Source organism: Monopterus albus, unplaced genomic scaffold, assembly GCF_001952655.1.
Source record: "Monopterus albus unplaced genomic scaffold, M_albus_1.0 scaffold134.1, whole genome shotgun sequence".
Taxonomy (NCBI): domain Eukaryota; kingdom Metazoa; phylum Chordata; class Actinopteri; order Synbranchiformes; family Synbranchidae; genus Monopterus; species Monopterus albus.
Window position 1 is genome coordinate 2333746 of NW_018128014.1, and position 15363 is coordinate 2349108.

At 47.0% G+C, this 15363-nt stretch overlaps 1 protein-coding gene across 1 annotated transcript in view; it reads right to left on the minus strand.

The window, feature by feature from the left end:
* Nucleotides 1-15363, minus strand: part of eps8a (EGFR pathway substrate 8a, signaling adaptor) — a 31859-nt gene that overhangs the window by 6277 nt on the left and 10219 nt on the right. The window contains exons 3-20 of the mRNA XM_020613420.1: nt 15252-15319; nt 10461-10528; nt 9275-9436; nt 8857-9006; nt 8076-8158; nt 7843-7970; nt 7460-7530; nt 6952-7078; nt 6679-6767; nt 6521-6595; nt 6270-6418; nt 5808-5973; nt 5590-5723; nt 4489-4600; nt 4069-4209; nt 2891-3098; nt 2267-2456; nt 264-396 (exon numbers count right to left, since the gene is read on the minus strand). Coding sequence (XP_020469076.1) covers nt 264-396; nt 2267-2456; nt 2891-3098; nt 4069-4209; nt 4489-4600; nt 5590-5723; nt 5808-5973; nt 6270-6418; nt 6521-6595; nt 6679-6767; nt 6952-7078; nt 7460-7530; nt 7843-7970; nt 8076-8158; nt 8857-9006; nt 9275-9436; nt 10461-10528; nt 15252-15319 — 2254 coding nt within the window. The remainder of the gene's footprint in view (nt 1-263; nt 397-2266; nt 2457-2890; nt 3099-4068; nt 4210-4488; nt 4601-5589; nt 5724-5807; nt 5974-6269; nt 6419-6520; nt 6596-6678; nt 6768-6951; nt 7079-7459; nt 7531-7842; nt 7971-8075; nt 8159-8856; nt 9007-9274; nt 9437-10460; nt 10529-15251; nt 15320-15363) is intronic.

Consider the following 15363-nt stretch of genomic DNA (forward strand, 5'->3'; position numbering starts at 1 on the left):
GGAGGACATCCACACACCAATGATCCAATCACCAGCTCACTGTACTGTCACAGGGCATCGTAATGCTTTCCCACAACGGCCTTTAAACCTATGAAAGCTTCACATATCTGAAGCGACTCTAGTGTAACTTTACAGGGAGAGTTATTCATGAAAAAAGGAAACCTTTCATCAGCACTCCTTCTACACATCACATCATGAAGAGAAACAGTCCATGTTTAGGCTGGAAGGGTGTCGATGGCATCATGTGTGAGCAGAACACCCACCTCCAGTGCGGCCTTCTGGACGGTGACCTGACTGTAGACTCGAGCGCCATCGTCGGGACAAACTGTCTTCAGCTCCTCTTTGTTGAGAGAAAACAGCTGAGCTCCAGTCAGCACGCCGAGGCTGGTGATGGTGCTGCACACGGGGGACACAGGTAGGAACACAGTAAGTACATCTGCCTCCGAGTCTAATTTTTACCTCACCCTTTGCTCTGGAAAACATGAGCAGGGTGCAACTGAGCAACAACCTGGTGAATTTTCAGACCAAAAAATACTGAAACATTTGGGTAAAAGGTGACGAGGAAGCAATGAATTACACAATCAGGCCAGATGTTGTTTCCAACAACTTGATAATTTATACAAACCCCTCTAGCTACTGTGACGCCAACAAAGCTTCATCAAACCGGTGTCATTCTGGAGATTTATCTTCCTGGGTTTGTTCAAATCTGAGCTGAAGCCCAGATCAATAAACCTGACTTATCAATTAATACTTGGACTTATCATCTAGACTTGGTGTCATTTCAACTAGTCACAGTTGGACATCTCGTCTAATGGTTCTCTCATTAATCCTTGTGATGTAAATGGTCGTTACTGTCACTTAAAATGTTTTTTAATGTACTACGTATTTTTCTCTTTAAATTTAAGTCACATTTCTGCCTTCTCTAACAACTCTGTCGAGGTTTGCAATGGGGTGTGATTTTCACGGTGTGGTACCCGTCTCAGTATTACACAGTTACTATCATCAGCTACAACGACCCTCAGAAAAATGAAAGGTCTTTGTTTACTGCAGCAGACTGAGCTGGACTGCAGCAGTAGACTGACCCCGAAGAAGGAACAGAGAAAGATTTAAAACACAGCAGATAACATGTTACATGACTAAAGCCTGTTAGTTTGCATCCTAGCACCAGTAGCAGAGCACGTATTCATGTCCCTTAAGTTAAAGTACTAATACCTCACTGTAAAAGTAACCTACTCTGTTACAATGTTAAGTATTAACACAAACATGTACCGAAAGTATTAGCAGGCTACTCACTGCAGAAGAATGTTGTACTATACAGTATATTCTAGTGCCACGTCACCAGCCCGTCTCGTGCACCGATATAAAGCAGGACGTGGCCGGTGCAGCTGCAGCTCTGCTGAACTAGTTTGGGTCCAAGTGCAGCTACTGATTATTTTCAGTACAGATCAACCTGCTGGTTAGTTTCTCCATTAATCGACTGACTGGTCTGTTAAATGTCTGACAGTAGTGAGACGTGGCACCGCCTTGCTTTAAACCATAATCACAATAGCTGCTAGTGCCAGACCGATCCCGTCTGTCTTTAATCACACACACACACACACACACACACACACACACACGAGCCGGCAAAGTCTGTGTGTTTGTGGGATCAGATCAGTGTGAGTCCTGCTGTAAGTCAGAGATCAGTCAATGACCAGACAACGTGGAAATTGATCTTGATAGAGCATTTTATACCTGACGTTTATCATTTGGGGTTAAAGTTATAGACGGGACACATACGTTGACCTGTAGGAGAGACGCCGCTCGTTTCTGAGATCGCCAAACTAATCCTGCTGGTTTAAATGTCTTTGTTACTGGATGGAGTTTGCTGATTTCAGCCGCCTCCTTTCTGCCCTTTGTCCACTGGTGTGGAGTCCGACAGGCAGTCGGGGAAGAAAGGTGTACATGCACTGTGTTTTATTTCAATACCGGTAATAACCGAATGTGCCCGGTATGATAACTCTCCATTTTCATACCATGGTGTACCGTGAAACTGGGATACCGCTGCGACCCTGTTCTGTCTTATCTGTTTACACATCTTGGTTTGGAGTGAAAAAGATTTTGATGTACTAGCTGATAATCTGACTCTTAACATAATATAATGTCTGCCTTCACTTTAACCGTCTCTGTCACAGCCTAAAGTGCATCATCACTTTGCTTTACATTAGAATAAAAAGCGTGAGGACTCCGGCTGGCCTCATGACCCAGCGGTGGACCTGAGACTCACACGGGGCTGAAGCCTTTGGCCTCCAACCAGGCTTTGACCTCATCGGGTGTGGACTCGTAGGTGATGCTGACCGACGGGTGGAGGTTGCTGTTACTGCGACAGGGAACCTGAAACTTCTTCTGAGTGCTGCGGCCCAGAGTCAGTCTGTGCATCAGCTCGTCCTGAACCTCCTCCATGTTGGACTTCCTGCCTGTGGACGGACACAATGGACCGGGTAACACGGTTGGTATTGTATCATTACCAGCTGAACTCAGCAGCATGGGTAAGGAACTCGGTACATTTTCACAAGTTCTGAGGAAGCTGTTCTTTACATAAGGTAGTTAACATCAGCTCCACCTTTACCAGCTGAGGAACACAATGATCCGATGAACTGGGCTGTTCTGCAGAATCACTACTGGTACTGTTAGTACTTTAAGATTATTTTGATAACACCTTTGTACTTTTACCCAGGTATAATGCAGAGATATGAAGTTCACAGGTCACAAAATTAAATCTCAGCTGGGTGGGAAAAATGTTATTTTCCTAAAATCAAGGGAAACAATCTGCATGTGCTTTAAGCGTTTTACCCGTTTCCAGGACAACCATTATAAAGTTATGGACACCAAGAGTCCATGATGGACTCACGGTCGACAACTACTGGTCCCTGGCTGTTGTGGTCCCTCGTGGCCACGCTGCCGTTGGACGTGATACTGTTCTGGCGGCTGATGGGGGCCGGTCTGGCAGGCTCGGCGGCAGGGGGAGGCAGTGGAGGCGTGGGGACCCTGACAGGGGCTGGAGGCATCGGAGCGGCTCCTGGTTTACTGGGAATGTGGTCTGTCCTCGTACTCTGCTTCTGTGGGGGACAAGCGGAGGTTTGTTTCCAGGTTTTACAGCCTGGAATCTGGAAACACATCAGTGTTTACTGACTGAAACACATGAAGCTCACTTTCTAAAGTTGTACTGTCTGTTTGCCATTTACCTCGTTCAACTCTCCCAGTAATTGCTGCCGATGCAAAACCAAACACAAATATGGTGATGAGACGCCAGAGTGACGTGTTTGACAACACTCACCACAAACTCACTGCAGGGGAAGTCTACACACCTACTGTTGACAGGATCTTCTACACATCAATCAGACACTTTTAAAAAGAGCAGTCTGACAGCGGCGGTCCTCTCACAGAGAACCAGGTCCACGTCGTCAGACTGCTCCTTTAAGGACCCACAGCAAAGCATATGGTGATTTGTGGAATTCTACTGCAAACCAACAACCACATGACCCTGGACCTACCTTAAACAACTCAAACTCCTTCTTTGGCATCATGAGCTTTGGAAATTAAAAATAAACATGAGTGGAAATGAGACAGTGATGTAATGGCAGATGAAACTAACAGTGGTTCGTTTCCTTTGCGGAGAACAGGAACTTGAACGTCAGTACAGTTAAGAGATTCTTTTGTTAAACAGCTTCAGACCCACTTTGTTTTAAACCTACATTTATCACATTTTAGGAACTGAAGGGACTGAGCAGCTCCTGTGTGGACGTCCACACAGATATCACTGGATCACCGAGACACTGAAGGAGGACTGGCAGGCAGCTCATGCAGCCTCTGCTCCTCTGGTTTCTAAGGGGATTTGTGGAGGTTTATTGTGGAGGGACATGAGATCCTCATGAAGTGGACGTCACACTGAACCAGATCAGCTGTGTTTCATGTCTGTGTGTTCACACTTCACTCAGTTCTAAATAATCTTTGACACAAACATTTTCAACGCTGAAACTGGCAACACTATCATGATGTGACCAGTTTCCTCGCCCCACTGGGTTCTACCTGGATGGTGTGGCTGTAGACGGGCTCTCCTCGGCCAGTGATGTCCACGGCTTTGGTCATCTCCAGGATGTTGTTTGGCACATAGCCGGACGCCCCGCAGCCGTTACGAACCTTCCACCACTGCTTCCTGTCATCGAGAACCTGCCAGACGAGAGTCGGGGATGAGACAAGGAATTCGGTTTGTCTTGCTCGATGCTAGTATGTGCAGCAGGAGCGGCTCTCACAGGGCTTGTGTTTGTATCAGCAAGTAGAACTGAAAGAAGAACCAGACTGAAATGTGAAACCACCAAACAGAAAATATTCTGTTTGGCTGGTCGCTGATCTGGCTGACAGAGATCGATTTTGATGATATAACATAATTTCTCTGACATGAACATAAACATTGGCGCGGATGATTTCTTATTAAAACACAAAGCATACCTCGACAACCTCGTCTTTGAGGACAGACAGCTCCGTGTTGTTTCGTGCCACGAAGTCGTATTTGGACTTGGCGAACTGTTTCGGTTGGCCTCTGCTGTCCACATCAAAACTTCTGAAATATATCAACCAGCCACAACGCAAGTACAACAGTCACAGACAGAATGTGGATGGAAAAAAAGAAAAAGAAAAAACCACTGACCCTGATTTAGTACGTTTTGCACACAAGAAAAGAACTGTGTTCATATTTAACATGTTCAAGGGGAAACAATGACCGAGACCAATGTTTTAAGGAGATTAACATTAATTGTACGTTCAAAATGAGCTAATCCAGGAGCACAAAGTGCACACGTTGCTCCGGTCAGAGCACAAACTATTCACTCATGCACAGGATTTAGTTTTTTCTGGTCCGACCTGCCATGTTTCATAAAATTGTCACGATGTTTTAAACACCTTTTTAGCCACTGACCGTGCCATTTAGTCAGAATATTTGTATCACTCACAGCCAACAGTGTCACACAGTGATGTTTAGCTACAGTCCAAAATCTAACCGGGCCCAGAGCCGTGCCTCTATGAACTGTTACCTGGCTCCAGGAAGCCATGGAGAAATGTCCCAGATGAGAGAGAAATGAAATTAAAGTCGTGATTCAAAGATAATTCAGTGCTGAAGTTTCAAAGCTAAAAAGGTTCAAAGCAAAGGAAGATTAGTTCTGAAGAAAGTTGGTTTGTCCAGTTTGGATCTTTTCCCTCCGATTCCTCGTGTTAAGCAGCAAACAATCAGAAAGGAAAAGTCCCAAAACGAGCAGCTCATCAGAAGACTCCAGTTAGAAAGAGGAACAACGCCTTATTCACCACTGCATCGAAACAAAAGGTACGAATAAATCCTGAAATACTAAAATGAGCAAAGTTACACAAATTGATATTTCAAGAAACCTACATTTATAAATTGTGTAACTATGTTAATAAGTGAATAAGTTAATGTAAATTTTGCTTCCACCTTTACTGACTCCTGTTTTCTGGTGGTGATGAATAAGGCAGATTTGCTCCTCCACAGTTTCACAGACACGATAGTGGGATCAGTTCTCCAGGGCGTCAGGATGTTACCGGTCTACACGGCGACCAACGGCCTGTTTAAGTGCAGCCACGGCCATGTCCTGATCCAGGATCTGCGTGCGTTTGTAGGAGGCGTCGGAGAAGGCGTACCCGTCTGCGGGGGGGGACCTCTGCACCGCCGACTGCTGCACCAACACAGAGAAACAAATCAAACTACACGTTCCTGGGACGTGCGACTGAATGTGTGGGGGTGCAGATAGAAACCCGACCTCCTCCAGCTCCTCGTGTCTCTGGATCTCAGCGCTGACCAGCGTCTCCGCCAGCTGGGTCAGCTCCTGCTCTCGACCGGGACCCACCGAGAACGCTGGGGGCTCCCAGCCATCACGGAACTTCAGCGCACAGGGAGGAAAGTAGTGATCCTTCGGCCACTCCAACCTGCAGACACAGTAAGAAGTTGGTCACCGGGTCAAATGATTGCATCTGATTTGTGGTTAACCATGGAGCAGCGGTCCAGGAGACCAACCTGGGTGGAGCAGAGTAACAGTAATAGACTGTGTTACCGCTGCTGGACGAACACATGCTAATATTAACAGAGCAAAATGCTCGCTGTTGTTTAGTAGCCAACATTTAGCATGTTACCTTGCTAGGATGCTAAAAGGCAGACAGTGTAATCTGCTTATGGTCGGTCCTGTTTGGCACATGTAGAGCTCCTACCGCATGCACACACACACCTGCATTTGGTCCACCCGTCCCCCAGAGTGACCCACAGGTGTCTCTCCTCTGCTGTTCCTGAGGTGTGAAGGAAGTCGATGGCCTCTCGGGTCAACAGAGGAACCACGACACTGCGAGCCAGGTCCACGCTGCCCGACGTCTGGATCACCTGCAGGACAACGGTCAGAACCCAGTTAACAAACCACAGGAGGCTGGAACACACACATGAAGCTCTGGGGAGGAACAAATCAACAGGCTTTAGAACACAGACCATGCTGAGGGGAGTGAAGAGGAAGTGCAGCAGGTCCACAGCGCTGGGATTCTGGATATGATCCTTCAGTTTCTCCTGCAGTTCACACAACACACACAGTGAGACGTTCGGAAAAGACAGCTTCTGCTCCTGTGGTCAAGAGAAGGAGGGGCTCATACCAGCTGGTTGAAGGCGTGTTTGAACTTCTGCAGACAGTCGACAAACTCGCCCTCGCTGGGGGACTTGGAGCGTAGAGTCAGGACGCCCTCTGGTGGACACATCACCAGTAAACATCACACAAATTCTCAACTACAGAAAATGACTTTTACCTGAGCTGGATCGAAGAGTTGGAGGCAAAAAAAAATCTAAGTGGAAAGCTGAGTGATGATTTAGTCACACTGTGCACAGAGAACACAAGAGCAGGGACGTGCACAAGCAGCACGCGTCCTCACCTCCAGGACCTTTCTTTTTGCCTTTCTTGGTCTTCTTCCTCTTGGAGAGCTCGTTACAGGCCTCGGCGGCCTTATGAAGTTTGGTCACAAAGAACTCAATGTCGTCCAGGAGGTGGTTCAGGATTTGCTGCAAAACAAATGTTGGTTTTATTGTTGTCTCTAATAACCAGCGAGCTACAAGGAAACAGTTTGTTTCATCTCACCTTCGGCTTTGTCCTTAACGTGACATTTATTCAGGACTGATTTACTGACTTTAATGACTAAACCTAAACCAACAGAGCAGAGTTCAGTTTTCCCACACTCACAGAAATCTCTCGTTATGTAAGCAGATTTTTCCTTCTGCGCTCCCAAACTGATTAAACAATGTTCTTCAGTCAGGTTCAACCTTTCATCTACTGTGCCGTGACCCGGAGCGCCCTCAGATTTAAACTCAGGCCCACCGGCTGCTCTCAGATCAGTAAACAGCACGGCAGCTTTTGACAGGACCACAGTGACGGAGGTGACTCACCACGTCTCTGTCTACCCTGGCTGCTGTCAGGTCCACCGGTCCGTCCGCTGACACCTGCCTCTGCCTCTCATCTGCAACAGAGAAATGACCTCACTCATCACTTTGGAGATTCACCCTGACATTAAGCCCTCACCTGCCAACTCCAGGTTTGTGCACAAGCCTGAAAATAATGAACCAAAAACCAAAATGATTTTCCCCCCCAGAATCCAAAAGTCTTGTTTTGTCAAACCAACAGCCCCAAAGATACTCACTCCACTGCAGAGTGTTGACCAGGGGACCCGAAAACTAAACGCATTCATGAACCTGAGAATTTTTCCAAAAAATGACTCAAACCAGCAAAACTATTGATACACACACACGTCCTGTGAAGTGAAGTCACTCACAGTCTTGCTGCTCATTGGTCCAGGCCGACCAGGCAGCCACGCGGGTCTTTACATCCACCTGCTCAGACGATACAGGGGGTTCGGGGGCGGGAGCGGCGGGGGGGGGGGGGGTGGGTCCCACCCCCTTCCTGAGTGATCATCCTGCAGACAGATGAACAAGTGGATGAGCCAATCAGCTGTCTGCATGACAAACACTGTTCAATAAGGACAAGTGACAGATGATCAGTTCTTACTTCAGTGTCTCTGGTCTCTTCTTCACTTTGCATCCTTTGGCATCGATCATGGCACTTTCGATGTCTGCGTGGATCAGATTCGCCTGAGGAAGGTCAACACACAAACAACCAATTCAAAGCCCTTTCAGACATTACACCTGGGGCATGTCTGCAGTTAGCAATCACTTCAATTACCGATTCATCTATTAATCAGTAATAAATCGCCCTTTGAGCAGCACGACAAGGTTCTTGAGAATTTTGAGGAGGTTTTGGGGGTCCTTTACAGGCTTCCCAAGGTGCCGAAGAGGGTTACATGGACATTATGATGGATACAGAGGTCCTTGAGGATGATACTGAGATTCTTAAGAAGGATTCAAAGGTTCTTGACAAAAGGTTCTAGGGCCCAACGGTCCTGGGACTTCACAAGAAACTTGTAAGGTTGTCCAGGGCTCCCCGAGGAGGCTGCAGGTCCATAAAAAGGCTGCAGAGATCCCTGAGGAGGTTTCTTGTGTCCTCAAGGAGCTTTTAGAGGTCCATAAGGCCAGTGCAGAGCTACTTAAGGAGGTTTAAAAATCCTTGAGGAAGCTGCAACTGTTCCTCATGCTTACAGAGGCCCTTGAGCCTTTAAATGTGATTAAGGAGGCAGCAGAGCAGCCACAGCTTCAGAGGGCCTTAAGTTCCCAGGGGTCTTTGAATCACTTAAGGTTAGCCTGATACAAAACATCAGGCCTGTTGCTATGGTTACATGCTGTTTAACACACCTGTGACTCTGAACTAAAAGAACCAATCAGAGGAAGGTTACCTTGATGTTGTCACACTGGAACAGGTGGAGGTCTGGTTTAGGCTGACCGGACTCTTTACACACCAGAGCCAGGATGGAGTCGTAGCTGCAGGTGTTCATCACAGCCTGGCAGTGCTGGATTGTCCCAATGGGGAAGTTCTCCAGCTCGTTCTGAAAACACACGTCAGGACGCGTCGCAGGAAAACCCACTATCAGCTAAATGTGAAAAGTTCAAGAGCGCTGACACTGATACAGTTTCATACTGAGTCCTAATTAAAATAGCTCCAGTGGTTACTTTGGACAGCGTCTGAACTCCACTAGCTCCTCACGCTGCACAGAACAATGCGTTGGAAACAGACATTTCACCTGAGGAAGAAGCAGGTCACCCAGTGGTGTGTCAAAATATCTGCAGCATACGATTCGAGTCGGTGAGCCTCACCCTTGTCTCCAGGTCGATGAGGCTGACAGTCTTCTCCTCCACCTGCAGCAGCATCTCCTGAGACCACACTCTACCTTTGGCATCCAGCAGACGGAGACGTCTGATCCCGTCGTCCACCGTGATCATCCCGTCTTTACGGTCCAATACGAATGTGGTGAGATGCTGCACATGACACAGGAGAACAGGTTGTAAACACGAAATACAAACACAGCTGCTCCTTATTCTCTACACAGTCACTTCATGTGGATCAAAGCCGAGGCACCCGCTCTAAACCGCACTGGGAAACTACCATGCACCCTCCTGATGATTCTGCATGCGCTGGTTTCAAACTGGTTAAATACTGGTCTAGTGATTTTGATGGAGAACGACACATTTCACTTCATGAACGTGTACCTGCATTAACACAGATGTGTGTAAATGTGCACAGTAAAGCTTTGATGCCAGTGGCTGGTAGTACAGGGTCAAGCCCCCCTGGATCCTGCATCATGGCTCCTTTAACGCTGGGTCTGACAAACACACACTGAGGTCACGTGTACATGTTCCCATGGTTACATCGTCATGCCTATCTACCACATGAGGTTATGGAACCATCCATTCAGTGTGGGTGAGTTAAATCTGCAGATTGGTTCACTCAAATGTTTTTGGGGAACTGCAGCACAGAACGACTTTAAATTAAAGCTGCTGGTGTGACCACTGCCCTTAGCAACAACAGAGAAATGTAATTAGGAGGCTCAAGTGGAGGGTGACGGTGTCACAGATGGCGAACAACTGAGCACCACCTAGAACTGTGCACAGGTGAATCAGCCTCATGCCCTGGACACGCCCCTTTTAAACCATAGTCATTGCAAAGCACCCAATGAATCCTGATCCGCATATTAACGAGCTCGCAACTGTCGTGTCGTCATGGTGAACCACCGTTTGGTGGCCACAGCCGCGAGGTCACTAGTAAAGAGAAACAGCCCTAACCCTGACCCCGTCAGCTGTGTCAGCGGGGCCGATGTGAGGGCACATCTTGCCACATTACAGCCACGAGTAATGGTTTCCCCGCCCAGAGACACACTTTGAAGATGAAGCGTAATAGATAAACGTGTGTTTCTTCATGCAGGCCTCATTATGAGCAGGATGATAATTAGGACCAGTGACAAGGACAGAGTGTGTGACGACTGTGCAGAGTCTCCGTTCTCACCTCCACGTGGTACTGTGACGTGTCCGTCAGGCTGTTGATGCTGTTTTTGGTGTAGTGTTTCCCTTGTTCTGACAAAAACAGCAGAGCAGTTAGTGAAGCTTCTCATTAACTCATGTGGTGAGAAATTCTGATGCTACAATCAGACAGCACAGTCCCTCCAGGGCGCTGCTGGATTATGTCGGACACTCATGTACTTACTTCATCATAAATTGTAATCATGTCATTTCTCTGTGAACATAATCTTTTAATATTTGCCATGTTTTACAGCAAACCAGCTCTACAATCACAAGTTATTACAATTTTATTTGAAATAAAATTGGTTCAGTTTGTTAGAAAACAGTAACAGTGTCCGACGGTCACCGGAGGCTCTTGGACAGACTGGCACGTCACATTTCATAAGGGGAAATTGGTGAAGAGGCTCACACATTAAAAACAGACTCGGCAGCTGAAACCATGAGTGGAACTGAACAGAAAAGTGACTGTCACTTCAATGTGAGATTCCACTCATTCAGTGTTTAAGTCCAACTGAAAATGTTTATGCAGCTCATTTCTGATGCTCCTGAACAGCCATCACAGAGACACAAAGCACAGATCTGGCCTTTTTAAGTAGAGACGACACAAGACATTGTGTTTACAGAGTAAGGCAACACTGCACAAACACTTTAATCTCAGCTGGACCTTTTTATGGTTTAAAGGGCAGAGAACTGATGGTCTAGACCGGGACAGGAGGCCTGAAGGCACGCAGAGGCCTGCATCACAAAGCCAGTTCAGTTTATTCTGGTTCTCTAGGGGTGATCTGGCTTAACTGAGGGTAACTATGGCCAGTACCATGCAGCCGGTCATCAGCTGGCTCTGTTCAATCTGGCTTTTCCCATCAGGCCACGAGTGCCCGTGAAGGAGGGCGAGTTGTTAATTAGAAACAACAGCACCATGAGTGAAGTTGGCCTCTGAGTCTAATACGAGACAGAGCAGTGATGCCTGCTGGGAAACTTGTTTATAGGCAGAGTACGAAGTCACGTCACGACAGGTGAACTGTGAACAAGTCACAAAAGTAGAACAGAATAAGAAACTATAGAAACTCTAGGAATAATGTTCAAATACTAAGGAAAGACCATGAAAACACCACACATTAACAGCATTATTTTAAGGGCCGTATTCAGTGAGTATTGTTTCCTCCTTTATCTGATGATGAAGAAGCTGTTGTCAAAAACCCAACGGTTTGTGCAGCCAGAGCAGAGAGGACACCGGGGAGGAGCTACACCTCAGGGCACAGGGTCACTTATAATCAGGAGACATTTTAAGTGTGGCTTATTGATCTGATAAAAGACCATTGTCACAGAGTGTCCTCGTGATTCTGAGCTGCAGTGATGGAGCCTGTGAAAACATTGACAGTCAGGAATTCAGTCCGTAATCAAATCATCTGTTCCTTTAAAACACAGTGCTGATCATCACGAAGGCTGCAGATGTCCTCAGTCTGTTAGAAATCCAGAAAGCCTGAAACAGCACAACGATACGACTGCTCTGTAGAAACATCTGTACTCATCGCATTAATGTGGGCTCAGACCCCATAGGAACAATCGCCCATTGTTTCTAGTGATGTGATTGGTCGGGGCTCAGGCTGTTGACAGATTTGGATCTGATCCTCTGAAGTTAACCTGCTCTGAAGCAAGTTAAACAGGCAGCACAAGTTACCGTGACAATCGAGCCCGATTAAAAGTGAGCCAGCTTTGTGGTACCTGAAAACCTGAGCTGAGCCCAGAGTCGGCTGGATAAGCTGCTAATCTCGCTTCATGCTACAGGCCCTGGACAAAAAGGCTCAGACACAACAGGGTTTAGAAGCTGTGATTCCCTTTGCCTGATCAAATGGACTGATTTGTATTCAGTTGTGTATTTAAAGGTCAAATGTGAGAACAATTAAGTGCGTTCAAGCTTCAGCAGCTCATTGTCACATGAACCTGCAGCTTTGGTTTCTATTACCTTTACTTTCCACATCTGTTTGTACGGTTGGACTGAAACCTGCAGCAGAGAGCAGACAGCTACACATACATGTGATCTGAACACCGGTGTGTTCAGGTCGTCGGTCTTTAGATGTCAGAACCAGAGGCAGAACGTGGCTGAGAGAAAGACAAAGCCTGGACCATCGGATCATTCATATGTTGTAAAATAGTTTGGCTTTTTAAATTCACACAAACATGCATCATAACTGCACACAGGTCTGAACACTGTGGGACTTCACTGCTGTCCAGTAGTGACAACTAACGTCTCCAGTTTAAAGCCAAACTGGCTTAGAGCCTCTGAGTCCATGTAGTTTCAATCCAGTGCAGTAAGTGTCACTAAACACGTCACAGTTGAGTTTAATAAAAGACCAGCGTCAGTCCCACATGTTGGCCAAACCTCAAAGACAAACCCTGATTTTCACACCACAGGTCTTATTTTTGTAGAGCGGATCATGTTCCTGCCAGACAAGTTTGAAGCCCTTGATCCCACAGGTCCAGCTCACCTGCACAGGTGTTCTCACTAATTCTGGCCCATTACCTTCACTTTACACATGACTGAACAAGTTTCACTCTGAGATCAGCTGCATGTTAGTTGGTTTTGGTAACTTCACTGACAACTTGGTGTGGAAATGTGCACACCATCGCCTGAGCCCATCTGGTGCTGTGATCTCATGGAGCCCTGGGACCAATGTTTTACTGAGGCGCCGACACGTTCATCACCGTTATTCTGTATAGTCACAGTGCTGTCAGTGTTTTAACCACTTCACACTCTGTCTATCCTCCGTGCACCTTACAAATGGTTCAAATATGAGCAAAGAGCTCGATTCACTTCTAAATCTCTTCATGTACTCTGTCCCCAACAAGGGCCCAAAAGCAAGCTCTGGCCCCAGGGCCTCCTGAGGGGTCAGTCAGGCCAACTGTTTCCATAGGTACAAAAATAAGACCAATGTTATGTCAAGCCACACACACACACACACACACACACACAGCTCACTTCGACTTTGCTTTTTGTGTTTGGAAGACGAGCGAAGGAAGTAGATGTCGTCTGATCCTGTTGGTGTGGAGACACAGGAGGTGTGTGAGGACTGAGGCCTCATCCACATAGACACACAAACTCTTCACTCTGCTCTGAACATGGCCTCTGCGGGTCCAGGACCATGGCCTCGTTGTGATGCCACTCAAGATGTGTTGGTGGAGACAGAGGTGCAACCCAACCGTAAAGAGAGCAGAGGGCAGGTCTGACCGTAAACCTGCATATGCGGTGCAGGGCTCCCCAGGCTCGCTGCTCTCACACACCTGTCCAGTAATTCTGCAGTTACCAACCTGCTGCTGAAGTCACTCTCTAAACTATGTCCTATCTTGGGAGAGCTCTCTGCCATTTCCTCTCACCTGGACGACTGTCAGCCTCCGGCCTCAGCCATCAGTCACCTGGAGCTTACGTCCTTCCCGCTCTGGCAGCTTTGTGTGTTTTATCTTTGCTTAGAGTTTTAAGCTCCCGTCGAGGCCCCTGGTGATACTGCTGATGTGTTCATGTTGAGAGCGGCCTTTTCTCAAAGTGTATCTTTGGCTCTGCTTTGATGTCCAATTGTTTGATTTAGTAGATTTATCACTTACTCTGTTTGATTTGCTGTTGAGCAGCTGTGTAACTGTCGAGAAACACTAGAGTTACTATCCAAGGTGTGAGTTTGAGGTCTGGGAGTCATAACACGGGAAAAGCCACAGCTACGTTCTTCTGACTAGTGGTTGTTCACAGACAACATATGAAACAATTAACAACTCATTTTATACCCATAAAGCTGCACAAAACATTACGACAGCAACACGGTGATAACGCACGATTTTTTTGGTCCTGCAGGAGGCAAAGTGAAGCCGAAACCTCCAGGTTGCTTCCTGGCAGAAAGAGAAGCCCGTTCAAAATGAGATTTCTAATGAGTAGAACCAGCACTGAGAGTTTCACCGCAGCTGTTTGCACTGTAAAGATGAGTTTCTTTAAAACAACATAATTTTGACATTAACATAATATTTCCGTTTGTACCAGGCTTTAATGAACACCACTTCCTCCCAGAAGCCCAGCTGCGGATGAAATGTCACCAGATGATGCTGGTCGACCTGCGGGAGAATTGAACTGATGTCCTGAGTCGAGGGACGGCTCTGAGTATCACACACGCTCCGACATTTTCTACAACTTAAAACGTTTAGAGAGGTGAGACTAACATCGGAAACACGTTAACACTGTGCTGTTTGGTTCGCCGAAGTCCAGAACAGTGGTAAATAAGAGCGACATGCAGCGTAGCAGCACGCGTAGCGCTGTGCCATGAAGTGATCACAGAAACTGTAGTTTTTCCTAAAAAGGTAAGTCATTAGTAAACCTGGTTAAAACCACAAAGGTTTCAAAGGTAGCAGGCGTTGTAGAGGTCAGTGGCTTGTCACAGAATATGAAATCAAAAATCCAGAGGAATGTTCTCAGCTTTCTTACAATGAACGATGAGAAAATGCTTAACGAGCCACTGAAGCTAGTGGAACAGAGGCCACCAGGGTGCGACGCCATGATTTCAGCTCCCTATACATACACGCCTACATTTTCTGTGGACTGCATTATCCTCACCGAGGCTGGGCGCGGTCAGACGTCTGAGTGCATGTGGCTCTGCAGGACAAAGTGCAGCTCTGTGCAGAGACTCGACCCAAACATCAGACGTTTCTACAGCAGACGAGGCTTTGAGGAGCTCACACAGCAAACCCGGACACGTTTCTCTCCTCTACTCAGGAAAGGGAAAGCAGTAAAATAGCTACTCACCATGGAGAGCTTTGGCACCAGACTTGGCTTTGTTTTTAGGAGGCTCAGGAGACTGAGAGCCATGGCCGCTGGGTGGGTGGGGGGGAGAGAGAGAGAGAGAGAGAGAGAGAGA